Raw genomic sequence first — 21,460 nt, 5'->3', positions numbered from 1 at the left:
CATGTCAGCCCTCAAAACACAAGCATCCCACGTCACCCACATCTCCTCTGAAGGCCAAAGCAGAACATTCGCTCACCCCACACTGCCCTCAACTACACTCTCCCCAGGCCTTCTCTCACTTGCTAAAAAGAGAAGCCTCCCCATATAATCCAAAGCCTCAAGAAAATGATTCACTGCCACTGCCTTCAGAGGAGCCTACTGTTATACTGCCTGTAAATTTATCAGAGAGTAGTAGGTGGTTTTAATACATATCCCAGAGATGGTTAGTTAACATTGTAAGTGCCTTCATCAAGAATACACATTCTAGGGAGTTCCTATCATGGCACAGCAGAAACGAATCCTACTAGGAACCATGAGGTTGCGGGTTCAATCCCTGTCCTCACTCAGTGGGTTAAGGATCCGGCGCTGCTGTGAGCTGTGGTGTAGGTTGCAGACGTGGCTCAGATCTGACGTGGCTGTGGTGTAGGCCAGCGGCTACAGCTCCAATTAGACCCCTAGCCTGGGGACTTCCATATGCCGAGGGTATGGCCCAAAAAAGACAAAAAGACAAAAAAAAAAAAAAAAAAAAAGAATACACATTCTAGGAATTCCCATTGTGGCTCAGCGGTAACAAATCTGACTAGCATCCATGAGGACGTGGGTTCAAGGTTTGATCCCTGGCCTCACTCAGTGGGCTAAGGATCCAGTGCTTCCATGAGCTGTGGTACAGGTTGCAGACACAGCTTGGATCCCGAGTGGCTCTGGCTGTGGTGTAGGCCGGCAGCTGTAGCTCTGATTCAACCCCTCACCTGGGAACGTCCATATGCTGCGGGTGCGGCCCTAAAAAGACAAAAAAGAAAAAGAAAAAAAAAAGAGCACATACTCTAGAAATGGTTAATTAGCACCTGACTGTCTCTAGTCAAAGTCTACCCCTCAGAGCTGCTTCCATTAGCTCCCAGCACAACAGAAACTAGAAGCAACCTCAGTAGTGAAAAGAGTAATGGGAGCGTGGTCTAAGTCAAAGGCCAGTCACCACGGCTGTGGAATTTTCCCTAGAAGTACTGAGGTGCTTGCCAGGCAAGAAGAAACAAGAGAAGGAGGCTTAACCAAGCCATTACGGAAAGCGAGTAAAAAGAATCAGTGCTTTTTGCAGGGAGCAATAAGGACGGGGCATCAACCCCATTTTGCACGAAGAAGAACCTGAGGACGCGAAGGGCTGATTACTAAAGAGAAAGGAGGTCAGAGATTTCCAAGTGAAAGACCGGCTGGATTGGAAGGATAAAGGCAGGTAAGCTAGAATAATAAAAAGAAATACTCAGAGTCAATATTTCTGAAGTGTTACTGGTGATGACGAATTTTAAAGTATACAAAAAAAATTTTTAATTAAAAAAAAGGAAAAAAATGTTTAAAGTATGTAATAAAAGAGAATTTGGCCAGGCTAAGGAATTTGCTGATAAAAGTAATTCAACTAAAATCCTGTTATCACTTAAGTAATTATTAGCTTTGTGACAATTTTCTATGATAAAGAACTGCATACAAAACACACAAAAATACTGAAAAACTGAAACAGAAACCATGAGATACTCTTCACATGCATTCCTTTAAACCTACGCGCCTTAGCACATGTGCGCCCTAGAGACAAACTGCATGGATTCAAATCCCAACTTTGGCCGTTTACTAGCTGAGGGTCTCCGCTTCCACACTTGCACAACAGGGACTTCGTAGTTCAGTCCTCACAGGATCCCGAGGATTACATATGCGGTCATGTGCAAAGAGCTGACACGCCTATAGCCAGCACGATGTAAATGTTAGCTACTTTCCAGGTAAAATTATGCCAAAAACTGCAAAGATTAAAGTAATGGATTGATTTTCAGATACAGCGTTTTGCTTGGAGTACACATTTAATAAGTGTGACACTTCTTATTAACCAGTTTGGTTTATAGCAATAAACACTCAAACATTTCAAGGTGGTAGAATAGCCTTTTTTAAACCTAAGAGGAAGGTAAATGTTTAGCTTAACAAACTATAAAGAAATATAACCTGCAATGACTGGTGGTGATACTTGAGTTGTCTGTCCTGTAACTGCTTTACTATTAATTGGTTTTGCAAAGATCAGCTTCGTGATTACTGGGCCAGAGGTTGGTGTTCGAGGCTTCTTAGCGATCTGAAATATATAAATAACTATGAAGACCGTTGTTTCTATGAAACACCTACTCAATCACAATTATACACGACTGATACACAGAAGCCCATGTGACATGAGCTCATTTAGCAAAACATCTAAGTATTAATGTTAAAATCACTTAAAATGCAGCCATTCCTCAAAATACTACTACAATCACATCCTAAACCATTATATCATAATACCTTCGGACTTTATCATAACTCTTGAGTCTCTGGAACATATGCATATAATGAAAACCAAATTAAATTTCAAACTAATGTTTTATACTCAGTAATAATGTTTAATAATAATGAAACACAAATATGGCACAGCAATATTCTTTTCCCAATAACAATTATTCAGTAATAAAAAGATGGAGTAGAGTAAGTTCAGAAAGTGTGGTGCAAATGAGAAGGCCACCTGTAAATATAATTTCATTGGCCCCTGGAAGCAAAATATATAGATACACATTAAAGACAGACTTTTACCTTCAATTTTAGATCTACATCAGGGGCAGATAAAAGAGGAACTGATCAAGTTAATGCCCTAGGATAAAGAGAGACAAGTTTGGCCAAAGAAAGGCTATTCTGAAGGTGAAGCCTCGGAAGTATTCTTTACTAAAATATGATTTACTAGACTAGAAATTCCTTGAAAGGAGAGTCTACGTTTTCTTCACCTCTGATCTTACCTTACATACAGTACCCTGTTGCCCTGAACTAAAATTCTCTACAAGTCAAGGAAGGTGGAGTTACCAATGTTTCTATATTGAAATTATGAACATACGCAAAGACATAATAGCTTTTTCTAAAAGTCAGAAGCAGAAATTTAGCAACAATAAAAATCATAGGCTTTCACAAACAGGAAGAACATGAAACATTAATCTTATCTTTGGCAGATATGAAAATGGAGGCCCTGAAAATACTAGTTATTATCGGAAATAACAACTAAAAATTAATAAACACGACCAACGTGAATGACAAAATACCAGGAGCTGTAATAAATCACACAACTAGGTAAGTATCAGCTTTATGCTTTAACTATAAATTAAACTTAATAACACACTTTCTCGCACTTAGAATATATTACTTTCTTACACTCAGAACATATTACTGACAAAGCAAAATGCAAAGGAAAGACAAACCATCTTGTTAAAAAAAAACAAAACAAGGATATCCATTATTATATTAAAAACACTCAGCTGGCAAAACTCTGATACAACCAAATAATGCACAATTGTACTTTTAATTATTCTTATTATTTTTAACAGTTATTTCCCCAATACAATTTTTTTTTACTGTACAGCATGGTAGTACTTTTAAAAACTGAAGCAACTTGGGAGACATAAAGGGAAAATATTTCCCAAGTGTATTTACAGACCTAAAACTCTAAGTTAGAATATATTATCTATTAACTCAGTATCTTAAGAATCTCAAGAGGTAGAGGTATTAATATTCTTGGAAATCCATGTCTTGCAATAAATAATCCTAGTTATCAAGACGGGGAACTTAAAAGTATTTCCCCATTTTAACTGATTTTCACAATCATATGACTATATGAATACTTACCAATCAGGACAAAAATATAAACAATACAACCAAAAACACATTAAGTATTCCAACGAACAATCTCAACTTCTTTAGTGGACCATTGTTAACAATAAGGAGTTCTAGGAGTTCCTGTCATGGCTCGGCAGTAACGAATCCAACCAGCATCCCTGAGGACTCAGGTTCGATCCCTGGCCCAGCTCAGTGGGTTAAGGATCCCGGCGTTGGCGTGAGCTGTGGTGTAAGTCAGAGACGCAGCTCGGATCCCTGCGTTGCTGTAGCTGTGGCCTAGGCCAGTAGCTACAGCTCCAATTTTGACCCCTAGCCTTGGGAACTTCCATATGCTGCAGGCGCAGCCCTAAAAAAAAAAAGTTCTGTTCTGTTAAGGAATCATGCTTTTTGCATTATGATTCTAAACTACCCCAGAACAAATTATTAAGTAACAGAGCATAAAGATCATTTTTAAATAAATTTATCTAATCAGCAGATTAAGACAAAAATGAATCAGAAAAGGAAATTTACAAATAAGATTGCCAAATATGTAATCAAATAATACATGCAGGTAATCTGTGTTATACAGATTCAGCAACTATATAACACAGTACCAAAAACCGTAAGAAGTTACGCCGTTCCAGACTGCTAGTTACTTATCACTCGTATGTGTTATGCACCGGAAACATGGGCAAGTGTTTATCTGTAATTAAGTGTAACTGTCCCTCTGCTCCTCCTCTAGCCTCACGTGACGTCACCTCTTCCCTTCATTTCTCAAGGTGGGGCTCCTGCTCGCACCCTTTCCTGGTGTCCACACCCGAAGAGTTTCAATACTGCTACTGAGGACCGTCTGGGCAAAAAAATCAGAGAATCACACACAGCATGTAATGCTAAACCAAATATTCTGGAGCCTAAATTGGATACAGATAGATGTGGTGTAGCTTTTTGTATGTTTTTTCTGGGTTTCAGAGCTTTGTAGACTACTCTGGCTGGACTGGACGAGTAGAACAGTATGCTAAAGGGGGTTCTTTTGTGTTTCTTTTGTTTTGTTTTAAATAGAAGTCCTTTCTAAATAAAGAGCATCAGATTTTATAAAATAACATGACAAAGGAAGTGATAAGATTTAAACCCCAGTCTTTGTCTTCACGTTGGTATTCAGGGGATTATAGCAGAAAACTAGTGGATACGAGTAAACGCGTCTTGGAAGAGTAGGCACACATGGCTTTTAGGAATGGACAAAAACCCATTTCGATGTGGATCAGCAGTAGCTTGTGACATGGTCATGATCCTATCCCCAAACCCAGATAAACTCGGGTAAGCCAATCAAAACAAGTTCCAAAACTGGTCAAAAAAGCAAGGGGAGGACAAGGTGCCTGATGGTGAGCGGGCATCTCACTCCAGAGATCCTCAGTACAGACGTAAAAGGAAGTCAGAGGTGAGGGAGCATGATGACGAGCAGGAAAAAAGGAGCACCCCATCTTCAACGGCGGCAGAGGGAACACGGGGCAAACTACAACGTGTGAAAAATCTTAAGGTCTTAACTAAAAGGCCCATGAAAAATAAGCTTCTAATTATTTTGCCAACATGGTAACTAAAACATCTGAGACTGGTCAGTGCCCCAAACCTTCCTACTTCCTTACATACCTGCTACATGAGGTCTCTAACTCATGCCTTCTCCTTTTCTCTACAAGCCAGCTCTTTCCAACAGGAAAGGCATTTGTGTTCCCTGGTCTTGAGTGGATCACTGTCTTTCCAAGAGCAGTGGTGACTGTCTGGGCATGAAAAATGGGGGACCTCTTAATGTATGTTCTGGAAACCTTCTCTCTCAAGGTCTTACACCAACAACGTGGACCGTTCTGAAGGATCATCAGCATGTGGAGAACTAAACCAAGTCATTATCGTTCCCTGTATGTCGCATTATGACCAACAGCCATCTTGCAGCTAAAGTCAAAAACTCAGAGAAAGTAAGGAGCGGATCCAAAGTTCCACAGCTGGGAGCGTGGCAGAGAAGCAACTTAAATTCAGTGGGTCCAATTCTAAACCTCCCATCACACGGCACTGCCTTTCCACACTGCAAACACGAGTGATGCAACGGACAGTAAATTCCAAAGACGAGACACACACCGGCTGGTCTGTACTATTACTGGCTCCAAGGGTTTCTCAGAGCAGCAAGTTTTCCTAGACTTCGGCCATCTGTTAACTGAAAATATCGTGTCTGAATGATTTTTTGACAGCCCAGCAGCAACCCTGGCATCTTTATACCAGCAGAACATCCTTGTACTCAAACTACTACTGAGAATAAAATGTGTTTTTAAATGAGTAGAAAGCTATAAATACACTAATTTGGAATTTGACCAAAATTTAGCTCTAAGTTCTCTGGCAGAAATTTCCAAAAGCATTAGACATATAAAACTTTACAAAAAAACCCACACAATTACTAAAAGCAACATTCAAAAGAATTCAGTAACAACTATGCATTTCACCACCCTACACACACAACTATGAATCAGTTTATGTTTAACATGCATTTTAATTAGTAAGCCCCCTTTTTTTTTTTACCTGTACTGTTTTTAACTGTTGGGTCTGTAACACAGAGGGCTGAGTTGTAGTATTAATCAGTTGACTTCCTGGGGTCAATGCTGAGACACCAATGACAGGTTTCACCTCTGGCCTCCCTCCAATGGTAACTACTTTAATTTGCTGCGGTGGTAGCTTAGCATCTCCTGACTGGGCCTGAGTTGTAACTTTCTGAGCCTGGGGTTGGCTATGGGGTAGTGCTAAAACAATTGGTGAACCAGACTTGCCCAAAGTTGTTAAAATTAACTTCTGTCCATCTGGTTTAAGGGTCTGATTGCCAAGTTTAAGATCAGATGTCTGTGATACTTTGTTTAAAATAATCTGATTGGCTGATATAGTCACAGGAGTCTGAGCACCAAGTTTGTGAAGGCCACTTGGAAACGCTGGTTTCACTGTGGTATTAGAATCTGCTTTAGTAACTGTGGAATTCACTGCCACTTGGCTAGTGTGGTTACTGTACACTGTGATTGGCTCCGTGGAAATGGGCGTGGCTGCAGAGTCACCAGTAGAATTTATGTTGACAATTTCTTCCAGTTCTGTCTCCATGGGAAGTGGGGATGAAACAATAACAGCCTCAATACTATCCTCATCCACTAAAGTTATACCAGTGTCCATTATCTCCTCTGGAAGCAAGCTATTCACCTCGGCTGGCACCACCTCCATGGTCGCTCTCCTGCTAGAAAGCTGATCAGGCACTGCAAGAAAAGGGGAGAAAGGAATACATCACCAAGTGTCAAAACCAACTCAAAAGAAGAAACAATTACTCACGAACAATGCAAACGACAAACCAAGATTTTTTACTGATGTGCAGCTGAATAAAGGATGTTCCTGACGCATATTTGGGTTAAGCCACTTTAACAAATCCTCAACCTTAAAGAAATATAAGTCATATGACACACAAAACTAGAAGCAAACGTTCTCATTTGCCATGTCTCAGTTCAGAAGTATACTGCATCCAGGCAACTCTAAGTCACATAATTATAGGAAACTCTTTTCTAATTCTTGCTTATAAAACCTTTTAATCTTTGACATGTCTGATCATCTTGTTATTTTGTTTCCTGACAGACTTGGAAACTGCTGATTCGCACAAGGAAATAAAAATTTGAATATAAACAGGTATTAGGAAATATCTTCATATTTCCAGTAAGCAAGGTCCCAAAATGAGAGTACTGTACCATTTATAAAAATCCACTAAATTCTCTAATGTTAAAGGAGCTTTTCTAGCACAACCCATCTCGGTAAATGTAGATCAAATGACTTATTTGTTCCAAGTTTGATCAAGTAGCTTCCTACTAAAGAAATCTTTACTTGGAAAGAAGACTGTCAAACCCCCTCAGCCATTTAAAATGTCAAAAAGGGAACCATTTACAAAGTATACGGCCAGTCCTCATAAAGAGAAAAAGAAGTAACAATGAAGACGATTACAAACAAATCAGAACTGTGATGCTTTCAGCCAAAGCTCCTGCAGAAATTCCAATAAAGGAGTCGGGGCCATTATCCTCACACATTAAAGGCAGTACATCACGAGCGACAAAACAGTAGTAAGTTCTGGGAGTTCCCGTCGTGGCGCAGTGGTTAACGAATCCGACTAGGAACCATGAGGTTGCGGGTTCGGTCCCTGCCCTTGCTCAGTGGGTTGACGATCCGGCGTTGCCGTGAGCTGTGGTGTAGGTTGCAGACGCGGCTAGGATCCCGCGTTGCTGTGGCTCTGGCGTAGGCCGGTGGCTACAGCTCCGATTCGACCCCTAGCCTGGGAACCTCCATATGCCGTGGGAGTGGCCCAAGAAATAGCAACAGCAACAACAACAACAAAAGACAAAAAAGACAAAAAAAAAAAAAAAAAAAAAAAAAACAGTAGTAAGTTCTTTGTCCAGAGAACATCAAAGGTACATAGGACACTAATCAGTAATTCTTTCTTATTCCTCTTTTAAAATATATAAAAATCCAATACCCATTACAAGATCAACAGGAGTTCCCGTAGTGGTCAGGGGTAACGAACCCAACTAGTTTCCATGAGGACGCAGGTTCGATCCCTGGCCTCGCTCAGTGGGTTAAGAATCTGGTGTTTCTGTGAGCTGTGGTGTAGGTCACAGATGCAGCTCCAATCTGACATTGGTGTGGCTGTGGTTGTGGTGTAGGCCGGCAGCTGCAGCTCCACTTTGACCCCCAGCCTGGGAACCTCTATATGCCATGGGTGCAGCCCTAAAAAAATTAAAAAAAAATTTTTTTAATTAAAAAAAAATTTGAGTAACAAATATCAATAGCAAATTATAATTATTAGCATCAACAAATACTAATACTGGGGAGTTGCTGTCGTGGCACAGTGGAAATACGACTAGGAACCATTGAGGTTGCGGGTTCAATCCCTGGCATTGCTCAGTGAGTTAAGAATCCGGCGTTGCTGTGAGCTGTGGTGTAGGTCACAGATGTAGCTCAGATCCCAGGTTGCTGTGGCTCTGGCATAGGCCTGCAGCTATAGCTCCAAATGGACCCCTAGCCTGGGAACCCCCATTTGCCGCAGGTGCAGCCCTAAAGAGACACATGCAAAAAAAAAAAAAAAAAAGATCAAAAAAAATATATATACCATAATGTATTCATTCATCTGTGGATGGACATTTGGAATGTTTCCAGTTTGGGACTATCATAAGTAGTAATACTATAAACATTCAGGTTTGGAGTTCCCAGGTGGCTCAACAGGTTAAGGATCTGGCACTGGCACTGCTATGGCTCTGGTTATTACTGTGATATGGGTTTGATCCCTGGCCTGGGAACTTCTGCATGCCTTGGGCTCAGGGAAAAAAATAAATAAAAGTTCAGATTTTTTTAATGTATAGATATTTTCATTTCTTTTGAATAAGTACCTAGAAATGAACTTCCTGGATCATGAGGTAAGTTTATTTTTAATTTTGCATGAAATTGCAAACTATTTCCCAACTTGGCTGTACCATTTTATACACCTAGCAGCAATGTATGAGAGTTCCGGTTACTCCACATTCTCACCAACAATTAGTTTTGTTAGTCTTTTGAACTTTAGCCATTCTAGTGGGTATGAAGGGACATTTCCCTATGGTTTTAATGTGCAATTCCCACATGACTAAGGATGCTGAGCATCTTTTCATATGAACATTGTCTATTTGTCTATCTTCTTTTAAAAAGTGCCTCGTTAGGAAACCATTAAAAAAAAAAAACACGAAAAGACAACCTACGGAATGGGAATAAAAAGTTGCAAACGATGGAGTGAACAAGGGCTTAATCTTTAAGATACACAAATAACTCACACAACTCAACAGCAGAAAACAAACAACCCAATTGAAAAACGGGCAGAAGACCTAAACAGACATTTCTCCAAGGAAGACACAAAGAGGGCCAGCAGGCACATGAAAAAAAAAAGTTCAACATTACTAATTAATAGAGAAATGCGACTCAAAACTACAATAAGGTATCACCTCACACTGGTCAGAATGGCCATCATTAATAAGTCTCAAATAACAAATGCTGGAGAAGGTGTGGAGAAAAGGGAACCCTCCCACACTGTTGGTGGGAATGTAAGTTGGTACAAGTACTATGGAGAACAGTAAGGAGGTTCCTCGGAAAACTGAATATAGAACTACCATATGAACCAGCAATCCCACTCCTGCGCATACAACCAGACAAAACTATAATTCAAAAAGACTTATGCACCCATACATTCATGGGAGCATTATTCACAATACCCAAGACAGATGAATGGATTAAGAAGATGTGGTACATATGTGCAATGGAATACTACTCAGCCATAAAAAAGAACAAAACAATGAATTTGCAGCAACATGAATGCAACTACAGATTCTCATACTAAGTGAAGCCAGAAAGAGAGAGGCAAATACTGTATGATATCACTTACACGTGGATTCTAAAATATGGCACAAATGAACCTACCTACAGAAACAGACTCACAGACATAGAGAACAGACTTGTGGTTACCAAGGCGGTGGGGGAAAGAGTGGGATGGACTGGAAGTTTGAGGTTAGTAGATGCAAACTGTTACATTTAGAACGGATAAGCAATGAGGTCCTACCACACAGCACGGGGAACTACACCCAGTCTCTTGGGATAGAACATGATGGAAGACAGTATGGGAAAAGGAATGTGGAGTTCCCGTCATGGCGCAGTGGTTAACAAATCTGACTGGGAACCATGAGGTTGCGGGTTCGGTCCCTGCCCTTGCTCAGTGGGTTAACGATCCGGCGTTGCCGTGAGCTGTGGTGTAGGCTGCAGACGCGGCTCAGATCCAGCGTTGCTGTGGCCCTGGTGTAGGCCAGCGGCTTCAGCTCCGATCAGACCCCTAGCCTGGGAACTTCCATATGCCGCAGGAGCGGCCCAAGAAATGGCAAAAAGACCAAAAAAAAAAAAAAAAGAAAAGAAAAGGAATGTGTAGACTAGAGAGATGGATAGATAATCTGGGTCACTTTGCTGTATAGCAGAAATTGGCACAATAATGTAAATCAACTACACTTTAATTAAAAAAAATGGAGTCCCTGTTGTGGCTCAGCAGGTTAAGAACCCTATGTTGTGTCTGTGAGGATGCAGGTTTGATCCCTGGCCTTGCTCGGTGGGTTAAAGATCCAGCATTGCCGCAAGCTGCAGTGTAAGTCACAGATGTGGCTCAGATCTGGCATTGCTGTGGTTTTGGCGTAGGCTGGCAGCTACAGTCCCGATGTGACCCCTAGCCAAGGAACTTCCACATGCCTCGGGTGCAGCCTTTAAAAAAAAAAAAAAAAAAAAAAAAGTGCCTTGTTGGAGTTCCTGCTGTGGAGCAGTGGGTTAAGAACTCAAGTGCAGCAGCTCGGATCACTTGGAAAGCACGGGTTCAATACCCAGCCTGGCTGAGTAGGTGAAAGGATCCAGCTTACTGCCACTGTAGCTGTGGCCTGGATTCAATCCCTGGCCTGGGAACTTCCATATATGCAGGCGTAGCCATTTAAAAAAAAAAAAAAAAGTGCATTGTTAAAGTCTTTTACCAATTTTTTAAAATACTGGATTTTTTAAAAAAAACCTTATTGAGTTGGACGAGTTATTTGTATATACTGCAAAATCATCAGTCACGTTAACCTGCAGCTCAGAGGAATCACTAGGGTTTGGGGACCTCAAGGATGAGCACTTCTCTAGATGCAGCTCTTCCTGATCAGAATTCCCTCTGGCATTTACAAAACACCAGCACCAGTTATATTTGTCAATTTCAGCACCCACACTTGCAGCTCAAGGACACAGATTCTAATGTTCAATCCACCCAAATCTTCATTTCTGACACCATTTTCTCATCTTTGGGGACCCTTGACTCAGCAACTACAGTTTCACTGCCTTTCAGCTAAGGCCATGGAGTTGAGCAGAGAACAACCAAAGCACTATTCAGGCTACCTCTCAGCTCTGCCCCCAAATACTCATTACGAGGTGGCACACTGAAGGGCTCCTACTCCCCTGCCCCGCCACCTTGCCCACCACCCGGGGGAAAGCATTTGCTACCAGATGCTAGAGAGTCTTTCCACCTATAACCTAGCCCAGCCCTCAAGGCCCTAGGCCTTCCTCTTTCAAAGAGCTGTGTCTTGGAGTTCCATTGTGGCTCAATGGAACCGAATCTCACTGGCATCCACGAGGAGGTAGGTTAGACCCCTGGCTGGGCTGGGATCCTGCATTGCTGGGGCTGTGGCTGTGGTGCAGGCCAGCGGCTACAGCTTCGATTGGACCCTAGCCTGGGAACCTCCACATGCCACGGGTGCGGCCCTTAAAAATAAAAAAAGCAAAAAAAGCTATGTCTTTGTCAGCACTCCATTCTCATGGCTAAAACTGTCAAGAACTGGGACAGGCTTGAGATTTTAGGCTCTCTCTGCAAGTCAACAAAGTAGACTGTTACTAGTTCATGGATACTGGCAGACAGCACAGGAGTCCTAAGTCAGAGACACAGGACAAATTACTCCTAGCACAGCAAGGAACGTAAGAAGCATCATGTGTATATTGGTTCCCCTGGGGCCCCCAAGTCCCACCCGGCAGATGCACAGAGGCCCAGGTAAATGCTGCACAGGCTGTGGGTTTGCATCACAGCTGAGGAAGCCTGAGCTTAAGGAACCTGAATCACCGATAATGGGCGGAAGCACGCCTGCCCTTTGTCCAAAAGGAGACATCATCTTTACAACACTGAACAATAGGCCAATCTGCCTTTGCTATAGCAGGAGTCACTAACTCTTATCATCCAAGGCTTTATGCTATACAAACGTCCAGGAAGACTGTTTAAAGGGTTCTCACTGCCTCACGTGTAAGAAGTACACTGCAAAGACCCATGCAGAACTGTCTGCCAATAGTATATCTCTCTACTTATTTATCTTAGCAATGTTTTTATACTTCAAGTATATAGGTGTTGTATATATTTTGACAAATTTATCCCTAAGTGTTCCATGTTTTTTGATGCATTGCAAATGGCCTTTCTCCCCATTTTCCAATTGTTTGTGGCTAGTATATAGAAATGTATTTGATGATTTTATATTGTCCATGTATCATACAACCTAGCTAAACTCTAATTCTAGTATTTTTTCGCTTTTATTCTTTTTTCTTTTTTGGGCTGCACTCACGGCATGTGAAGTTCCCGGGCCAGGAATGGAATCCAAGCTGGAGCTGTGACCTACACCACAGCTGCAGCAACGCCAGGTCCTTAACCCACTGCATCACAGGGGGAAACCCTCTAATACCTTTTCAATGTAGACGCCTCAAGGTTTTTTTTAAAGATAATCCATGGTGTCTGTGAATAATATCTGTATTTCTTCCTTTCCAGTCTGCACGTCTTTTAATTCTTTTCTTTGCCTTACTACACTGGCTAGGCCCTCCAGTAAAATGCTGAATAAAAGTGCTGAGGGCAGGAGTTCCCGTCATGGCTCAGTGGTTAACGAATCTGACCAGGAACCATGAGGTTGTGGGTTTGATCCCTGGCCTTGCTCAGTGGGTTAACGATCCGGCGTTGCCGTGAGCTGTGGTGTATGTAGGTTGCAGACGCAGCTCGGATCTGGCGTTGCTGTGGCTGTGGTGTAGGCCTGTGGCACAGGCTGTGGGTTTGCATCACAACTGAGGAAGCCTGAGCTTAAGGAACCTGAATCACCGAATCTCCGATTCGACCCCTAGCCTGGGAACCTCCATATGCCGCGAGAGAGGCCCAAGAAAATGGCAAAAAGACAAAGACAAAAACAAAAACAAAACAACAACAAAAAAAGTGCTAAGGGCAGACATCTTTGCCCTGTTCCTGATCTTACCCTTAGCTGTAGGTTTTCCATAAACTCCCTCTATCCAGTTAAGGAAGCTTTTACTTATAGTCTCAGTCTGCAGCTGTTTCTTTTTTCAATCATAAACGGATAGCTAACCATATATTTTTTTCTACAACTATTGAGATAATCATATGGCTTTACTCTTTTAGTTTGAGTTACATTGATTAAATTTTTATTTATTTATTTATTTTTTTTTTTTTGGCTTTTTAGGGCCACACCCCCAGCATATAAAAGTTCCCAGGCTAGGGGTCAAATCGAACCTACAGGTGCCAGCCTACACCACAGCCACAGCAACACGGGATCTAGGTCTGTGATCTACATCACAGCTCACAGCAACACCGGATCCCTGACCCACTGAGCGAGGCCAGGGATGGAACCTGGATCCTTACAGATACTAGTTGGATTTGTTTCTGCTGAGCCACGAGGGGAACTCCTTGACTGATTTTTTTTATTAAGCTGATTTCGCATTGCTGAAGTAAACTCCACTCAGTCAAAATTACATGAAATCAGATTTGGTACATATTGCCAAAATCCATTTGCTAAAATTTTGTTAAAGCAATTTTGTCTACACGCATGAATGCTAGTGGTCTATAGTTTTTCTGTAGTGGCTATCTGGGGATAACGCCAGTCTAATAAAATGAGTTGGGACATGTTTCCTCCTCTTCAATTTTCAATTGTTACTGTTTCTTCCAGAAATGTTTGCGAAAACTCAGCAGTAAAGCCCACTAGACACAAAGCTTTCTTGTGAGGGTTTCACCTATAAATTCCACTTCTTATTGAAGAGATGCAGGGTTATTCACATTATCTCTTTCTCCTTGAGTGACCTTCGTCATTTGATAGCTTGTATCTTTCAAGGAATTTATTTCCTCTAAGTTGCCAAATTTGTTAGCATAAAGTTATACACGATCTTTCTTTATTTCAGTGTCTGTACAGATGGCAACTCTTCATCCCTCATTTTGACAGTTTCCCTCTTTTCTCCTTTTTTTTTTTTTTTTGATCAGTCTGGCTGGAGATTTTTCAATTTTATTGATCTTTTCAAGAACATTTTGGCTTTGCTGATTTTCCCAGCGGTTTGTCCATTTTTTATGTAATTGACTATTCATCTCCTTCCTTCTGCTTACTCTAGATTTGTTTTTTCAAGAAGTTTAAGATGAAAGCAGCTATCAGGATTTGGCAAACCACAGCCCAGAGACCAAATCAGGCCCAGGGTCTATTTAAGTATTGCTTTCTAACTAAGAATGATTTTTACATATATAAATAGCCGGGGGAAGAGGAATATGTACATATAGTAGCCTGCAAATCCTAAAATATTTGCTATCTGGCTCTTTATAGAAAAAGTTTGTCAACACTTGGTTTAGATCATTGATTTTAAACTTTTCCTCTTTTCGAGAATAAACATTAAAAATGTCCCCGATGCTGTTCTAGCTGCACTCTACTAATTTCAATGTTTTTACTACATTCACTCCAAATGCTTTGTAATATTCCTTGTGATTTCCTCGCCTGACACATGGAAAACGGAGAAGACTGCTATTTAATTTCCGAATATTTAGAGATTTTCTTTCATTATTGCTGATGTCTAACTTGCTCCTCTTAATGTCAGAGATGTAACACTCTCCACTCAGAGACTCATACAAAGCTCAGCGGACGATCCGTCTTGGTGGACACCGCTCAGGTACCTGAAGAGAGCGCGTGTTCTCTAGCTGCCAGGTTGGGCCCGATTAGGTCAAGCTGGCTGGTGGTGTTGCTCAGATCTCCTATCGTTTTTCTTTCTCCTCTTCCATGGACCACTAAGAAGGCTGTTAAAATCCCCAAATATAGTTATGGATTTGTCTATTTCTCCTCTTCTGTGCACTTTCGCTTCATGTATTTAAAGCTCTATGATCTTCTTCTTTGTCCTCTTAAAAGAGATGAGCAGCCAAAGGACTAGGAGCCTCCCCTGGAAGGAGGAGTAAAGTCCAAACTTCTAACAAGGCTGGACTGACTAGTCAGTCCCTAAGTGTGACTGTGCAGAGTCCCAGAGCCAGCACACCTCTTAGGCCACCGAGCAGACTAAGATGACTGCTTTACGATGAGACATCGTATCTGTTTCAATCAGGGTCACATGTAGGGCATGGTGGCCTATGCTAAAAGCAACTCTCAAAAGGAGCTTGTGGGCATGGCAGGACAGGGTCTGGCCATCTAGTTGCATGAATCATCACTCTAATTTTATCCCTCAGGAACGGGAGCTACGTCCTGGCACATGCAACCTCATCGTCCCGTGTTGAAGACACTCCAGGCACAGAGAGGGTCTCCGCAAGCCGAAGGCTGAGGAGCTCGGGGTCAGCCCATCTCCGCGAAGGGGGGCCTCTTGGGGATGGTAAGAAGAGAACACCGAACATACAGTGCATTCCCCACGCCGCCCATCTTTCCTGCCCATCAAACAAAGCTGTAAAAGCCTTAGTCTTTAACTAGTTTACGATTCCTGCCAGCCATTTAATTAGCAAATATGTACTGCGCCCCTACTTTGTGGAGGGAAATGAACCAAAGCCCTTGCCCAGACAGAAGAGCGGCAAGATCACAGCTGTACTCCGGGAGAATTAACTGCATCTCAGTCTTTTATTGGACTGGAGGCAAGGAAACCAGTTAGAAGGCTATTACAGTAATTAGTTCAAGATGGAGGGTCTGATTTAGGATGCTGAAAGAAACGAATTAAATACAGTATAAAAATAAGATAGCAACGACAATGCTCTATGCATTTTAAAACAGCTTCTCAGAGAATATTAGCAGAGCTTAAACACCACTCTCTGCCTTGGTTACAGGTGGAGGACAACCCAGCAAACAGCTGTGTTCCTTGGGGCCCAAAGCAACAGAAAAGCAGCAGCCTATCCCCACAGTGCAGAGGAGAATTCGCCAGTGTCGGGACAGAAGAGTCTGACGGTTTAAGAACACGTCTACACCTAGAGCTCACCGCCAGCACCAACCATACTACTTGGTTAACTATACCACTTGGATCTTAGCTTTCATTTCTAAAAATCAAACATCAACAACTCAAAGACAGGTAAACTGGGAGCAGGGGACTGAGTCTTGAGGAAATTTTGACAAGTTCCTATTTTCATTTTGGTAACACCTATGTTTCAAAGCATATTCTGGGAAGTTCCCATGTGGCGCAGCAGGTGAAGGATCCTGTGCTGCCACAGCTGTGGCACAAGATGCGACTGCGGCGCAAGTTTGATCCCTGGCCCAGGACCTTCCACGTGCCACAGGTGCAACCACAAAAACTCAATATATTCGTATATTGTGGGTCCCGCGGATGAGCACTTCGAGTCCACCATCAACGGTACTAGGATCAGGGTGGGCTAAAGAAGGCACAGAAGGCTCACAGGAAGTAAGTGACGTGTTTCTGCCAAGTGAAAGTCAAACCACAGAACCAGTGATTTAAGGAGGAAAGCTCTGCAGCATCCAAACACAGAGAAGTGGCACAGGAGTTATCAACTCGGGTCATCACAGAATATACAGCACATAGACAACAGCACACATAGCCCAGACAACGGTATAGTCACTGCACAGAGTGAGATTTCATTTCAGTAAAACAGCACCATCCAGCACCCTAAATTTAATTTGTTTTACTGGTTTTATAGTTTTATATGTATTTCATTTATAAATTTACTTTTGTTTGATATTCCATAAAAGTATAAGCATAAGGAATTTATACGCATCTAAAAATTAAACATTTTAATAAAATAAAATTATTTAGGCCAATATTGGGGATCCACGGTATTTTTTTCCCTTTAAAAGAGGACTGTATGTTACTCATGCGTAAGACCAGCAAAGTAGAAAAAACCATGGGGATTCAAATCAGAAAGATCTATTTCCAAACCTTCACTCTCTTAGTCGGGAATCAAGGAACCCTGAGCAGTAATGTCTCCAAGCCCCAGATAACCTGAAGAGCTACTGTGCAGTACCCTAAAACTCAAACGAAAACTATTTTCTTCTTTATCTAAAAGAGCGTCTCCTGATTTCCCTCTTTTTTAAATCAGCTTTCAATATTCTATCAAAAAGTAGGGCTTAAGAGCTTGTCAATCTCCGATACCTCCCCAGAGACCTTTTAATCAGCCATGCACCATGCGGATGACACATCCACAATTTCTCTTTCCCACCGCAATCAGGAGTTTCCAGGAGTTCCCGTCCTGGCGCTACAATCAGGAGTTCCCAGGAGTTCCCGTCGTGGCGCAGTGGTTAACGAATCCGACTAGAAACCATGAAGTTGCGGGTTCGATCCCTGGCCTTGCTCAGTGGGTTAACGATCCGGCGTTGCCATGAGCTGAGGTGTAGGTCGCAGACGCGGCTCAGATCCCGAGTTGCTGTGGCTCTGGTATAGGCTGGTGGCTACAGCCCCGATTGGACCCTTAGCCTGGGAACCTCCATATGCTGCAGGAGCGGCCCAAGAAATGGCGAAAAGACAAAAAAAAACCAGAGTTTCCAAATCTCCAAAGCTCACAGCCAACTAGAGTGTGTTTACCTTCATCTCCTCTTACCTACAATACATCCTACCTAAAAGCTACAGGACGTAACTCCTTCAGTGCCCCTCTGAGGCTGTCATTCTCTCCTACTCCAAATGTTCCGTAACCCTCAAGGCCTTCTGCATGAAGGCCCCACCCAACCTACCCTTCCAACCTTCCCTCTGCCAGTTCCCAGAGTGAAAGTACCCTGAGGCAGAGACACTGAGGCACCTCCAATCCCTAGCACCGCAGGTGACGCAGAACGGATACCCAACAGTAACATCTGAAAAAAGTAATGGAAACTGCAATGCTCCTCAGCCCCAAAAAGACGCCTGACTATCTCCACTGGCATAAGTCGTCCTGTATTTCTTTCTAACAATTATTAATAGACAACTGTTTTAACCACAACAATCTGAAAACTATTCTTTAAAGACAATCGCAAGAAACCACACACACACACAAAAGCACTCTGATTTAAAAAAAGAAAGAAAGCCAATGCAAAACCATTTATATCTTCCTCTTTATTTTATCTTTAAAATTCTTAGTCTTACTACTAACTTAACAGCTGGGTTGGCTGGACCAAACAAAAGCTATAGCAACATAAGAGCTCTAAGACAAACAAATAAATTCCTACTGGATAAAACAAGAATATCAGAAAAAATGATTTTAAAAAATTCATTAACTAAAACCTGGGTACCTCTCAGTTTCCCACCCCCCCCTTATTCTTCCAGTGAATGAATCTGGACACACAAATGTCCGAGCTATACACACACATACACACAAAATGTTTCCCCTCTGAATAAAATACATAATGAATAATATTATATGACATACTATGACATCATCAATTTGTAGGAAACCTTGCATTAGGAAAATCACTGCTAATCATGAATATTACCAGTGGACAGTTCTTAAACATTTCACCTCTCTGTTCATTCACACCCTCAACCTTCCACTGACCTGACCTTCCATTACAAAAGCTGGGGGGGGGCCCTAAATTAATGTATAAAAATTTGATTCACATGTAACTTTTCAGTAACACCACTCTCCAGGTACCTGCAGCACAATCAAAAACATACAAGGACCTTTAGGTAATCTAACAAAATCAGACTATGGCTGTCAGAAAGTCAGTCAACCCAATTCTCCAGCTCTTTAAACAAAGGGCGAACAAGTCCGGTATTTAAAGGAGAGAGATCTCAGGCCATCTTGAACCGACTTAAAATTTGACTTCTATCAAGTGCACGTTGTCAAGCCATCGTAACTTCCTTCTTAACAATGAAGGTAAAACTTGTGAACCTGGAGCCCCCAGAGCTGATTGGATCATAAAATCCACTGCAACATCTTCCATAACTTTACTCTCTGAATTCACGAAATGGATGGGGGCAGGGAAAAACACGGCTATCGCACATGCCCGACAGCATCTCCACTGTTATCTGCCCAATGGCAGGGGCCAAAGGGTCTTCTACAGATGACAGAGCCATAAAAGAAAGAGGCGAGAGTTGTAGTCATTGCAAAACTGGTGCATGTGCTCAAAAAACGTGAACATCCACAGCCCAACAAGTTACAGACTATGATGTAAGACCCAGAGCTGAAATGCAGAAAATGCCCAACGCGCTGCCTCCCGAAAGAAACATACCACCCCTGAACCTGGGAACATCTTCAAAGCGGCCCCCGCCAGAGAGGGTATTTTAAGTCTTAAATCAGGAAATCATGACAACTGCTAGCGGTTCCTCTAGGCCTCGGCAGCAGCCTCAGGAATAAGAGCCAACTCGAGCCCTCGGAACCCTCAGAGCATCGTGCTGACGGCATTACGAGGCTCCCGAAGCCGTGCCCTCTGCCCTCGTCCTTCCGTGAGCCGCAGCGCGAGTCTCCTCCCGCCCGCCCGCCCCCCCGAATAAAGACCCCGCGCAGAGCCGCCCTCCGCACCCTCCTCTACCTCCGGCGGCCGCCGCTTTCTCCTCCTCCGGCTCCGAGGTGGGGGCTCCCGAAGGTCCCGGGCAGCGCCGAGCCCGGGCGCCGCTGCCGGTGCCTGCGCCCCGCGGCTCCGGGCGGCCGCGTCCGCCCCCGCCTGCCCGCCCCCGAGCGCCACGCGGACCCCGGGGGCCGAGCCGCCAGCGCGGGGGGCGACGCCGCCGCGGCCGCCGCCGCCTCCGGAGTGTCAGCGGCCGGGATTGTATTTCGAAAGATCCGCCATTTTCACCTCGTCATCACCATCGCAGCGCAGCCGCCTCCCCGACAGCCCGCGCCCCGGCCGCCGCCGCCGCCCGCCCCCGCCGGGCCCCCGCCCCGGGCCCCCCCCGCGGAGGCGCACGCCCACATATCCGGGGAAGCCGCCCGGCCGGCCGCCCGCCCCGCAGCGCCGGGCAGAGGCGAGCGCACCCGCAGCCCGCGCCGAGCCCTCTCACCCCGCAGCCGAGGACGCGGCTGCTGCGGGCCCCGCGGCCACGCCGGGGGAAGGCGCGCCCGCTGCGGGCTCCCCGGTCCGGCGGATTTTTGTTTCGAGAGGCAAGAGCCAGGCGGACGGGGGCAGGAGGACAATGAAGAGCCCAAACTCTCTCATCTTCAGGAAAGCAAGTTGAGGGAGGGGAGGACGGGTCGCCTGTTACGCACCGTGTCCACCCTCGACCCCAACAGCAGGATCGAGACCTCTAAGGTCACTCACCAACGCTGACATCTTCCTCCCCCGTCAGCACCACTTTGACAGAAGGGGCTCTTTCCACCTGCACGTCCCACCTCTGACACCTCTGTCCATGACCAGCACGGCTTCTCCTGCAGATACTGTGGTCAAAACGTCTAGTGTTTACAGTAACGTTCTCAACTGTTTTCCACTCAATTTCTCTGATCATCAACACTGACCATAAACTCTGGGGCTTCCAGTGTGTCATTGGCTTAAGACGTCAAAGTGCAACTAGATTTACAAGGCATTGACCCTAGTCATGAGTGAACAGTTTCTAAAATAGAGAAAACATACCTCTAAGCGGAAATGCTTTGCCAAACGCTTTTAAGGATCTAAGTCACCGAATAATTGAAAAAAAAAAAAATCTGCCGCTGACATTCATTTGATACAGTGAAAATAAGCAGCTTGCTTTAGAATAAGACCCCGGAGTTACCTACCCAGCCCCATCAGCTCCACCATTGTGCAGTTTAATGAATAACGAAAAGAAAATACAGATTATTTTAATTATCAAAGACATAACAAGAAAACCTAAGCTGCAAGCTTCTGACGGGATCAGAATTAAAAAAAAAAAAAACACGTAAATTAGCTGCCTTTATTGATTTCAGGTTTGATAACCACCCATCCAAAAGCTGGATTCTATACCTACCATTCGACTACAGCATAAGACCTGTCTGAAATGAGCAAACGGAATGTACAGATTTCGAACAGAGCCACTCGACTGTCTTTCTTCAAAGTTAGTTTAAGAAGAGAGAGTAAGAAACTGA

At 43.4% G+C, this 21,460-nt stretch overlaps 1 protein-coding gene across 13 annotated transcripts in view; it reads right to left on the bottom strand.

Moving 5' to 3' along the window:
* The window catches only part of LIN54 (lin-54 DREAM MuvB core complex component), a 67,407-nt gene that overhangs the window by 44,956 nt on the left and 991 nt on the right, over window positions 1-21,460 (bottom strand). For 2 of the 13 annotated variants that reach the window (XM_021101867.1, XM_021101870.1), the window contains exons 2-3: window positions 6,898-6,950; window positions 2,020-2,143 (exon numbers count right to left, since the gene is read on the bottom strand). In XM_021101867.1, the coding sequence (XP_020957526.1) occupies window positions 2,020-2,143; window positions 6,898-6,918 (145 nt within the window). In that variant the 5' untranslated portion in view covers window positions 6,919-6,950. Of the gene's footprint in view, window positions 1-2,019; window positions 2,144-6,237; window positions 6,951-19,655; window positions 19,864-19,955; window positions 20,267-20,681; window positions 21,440-21,460 lie in introns of those variants that run through there. The other 11 variants (XM_021101861.1, XM_021101863.1, XM_013989440.2 and 8 more) reach the window with 9 other exon arrangements.

This window comes from Sus scrofa, chromosome 8, assembly GCF_000003025.6.
Source record: "Sus scrofa isolate TJ Tabasco breed Duroc chromosome 8, Sscrofa11.1, whole genome shotgun sequence".
NCBI lineage: Eukaryota > Metazoa > Chordata > Mammalia > Artiodactyla > Suidae > Sus > Sus scrofa.
This window is presented reverse-complemented; position numbering and strand designations above follow the sequence as displayed.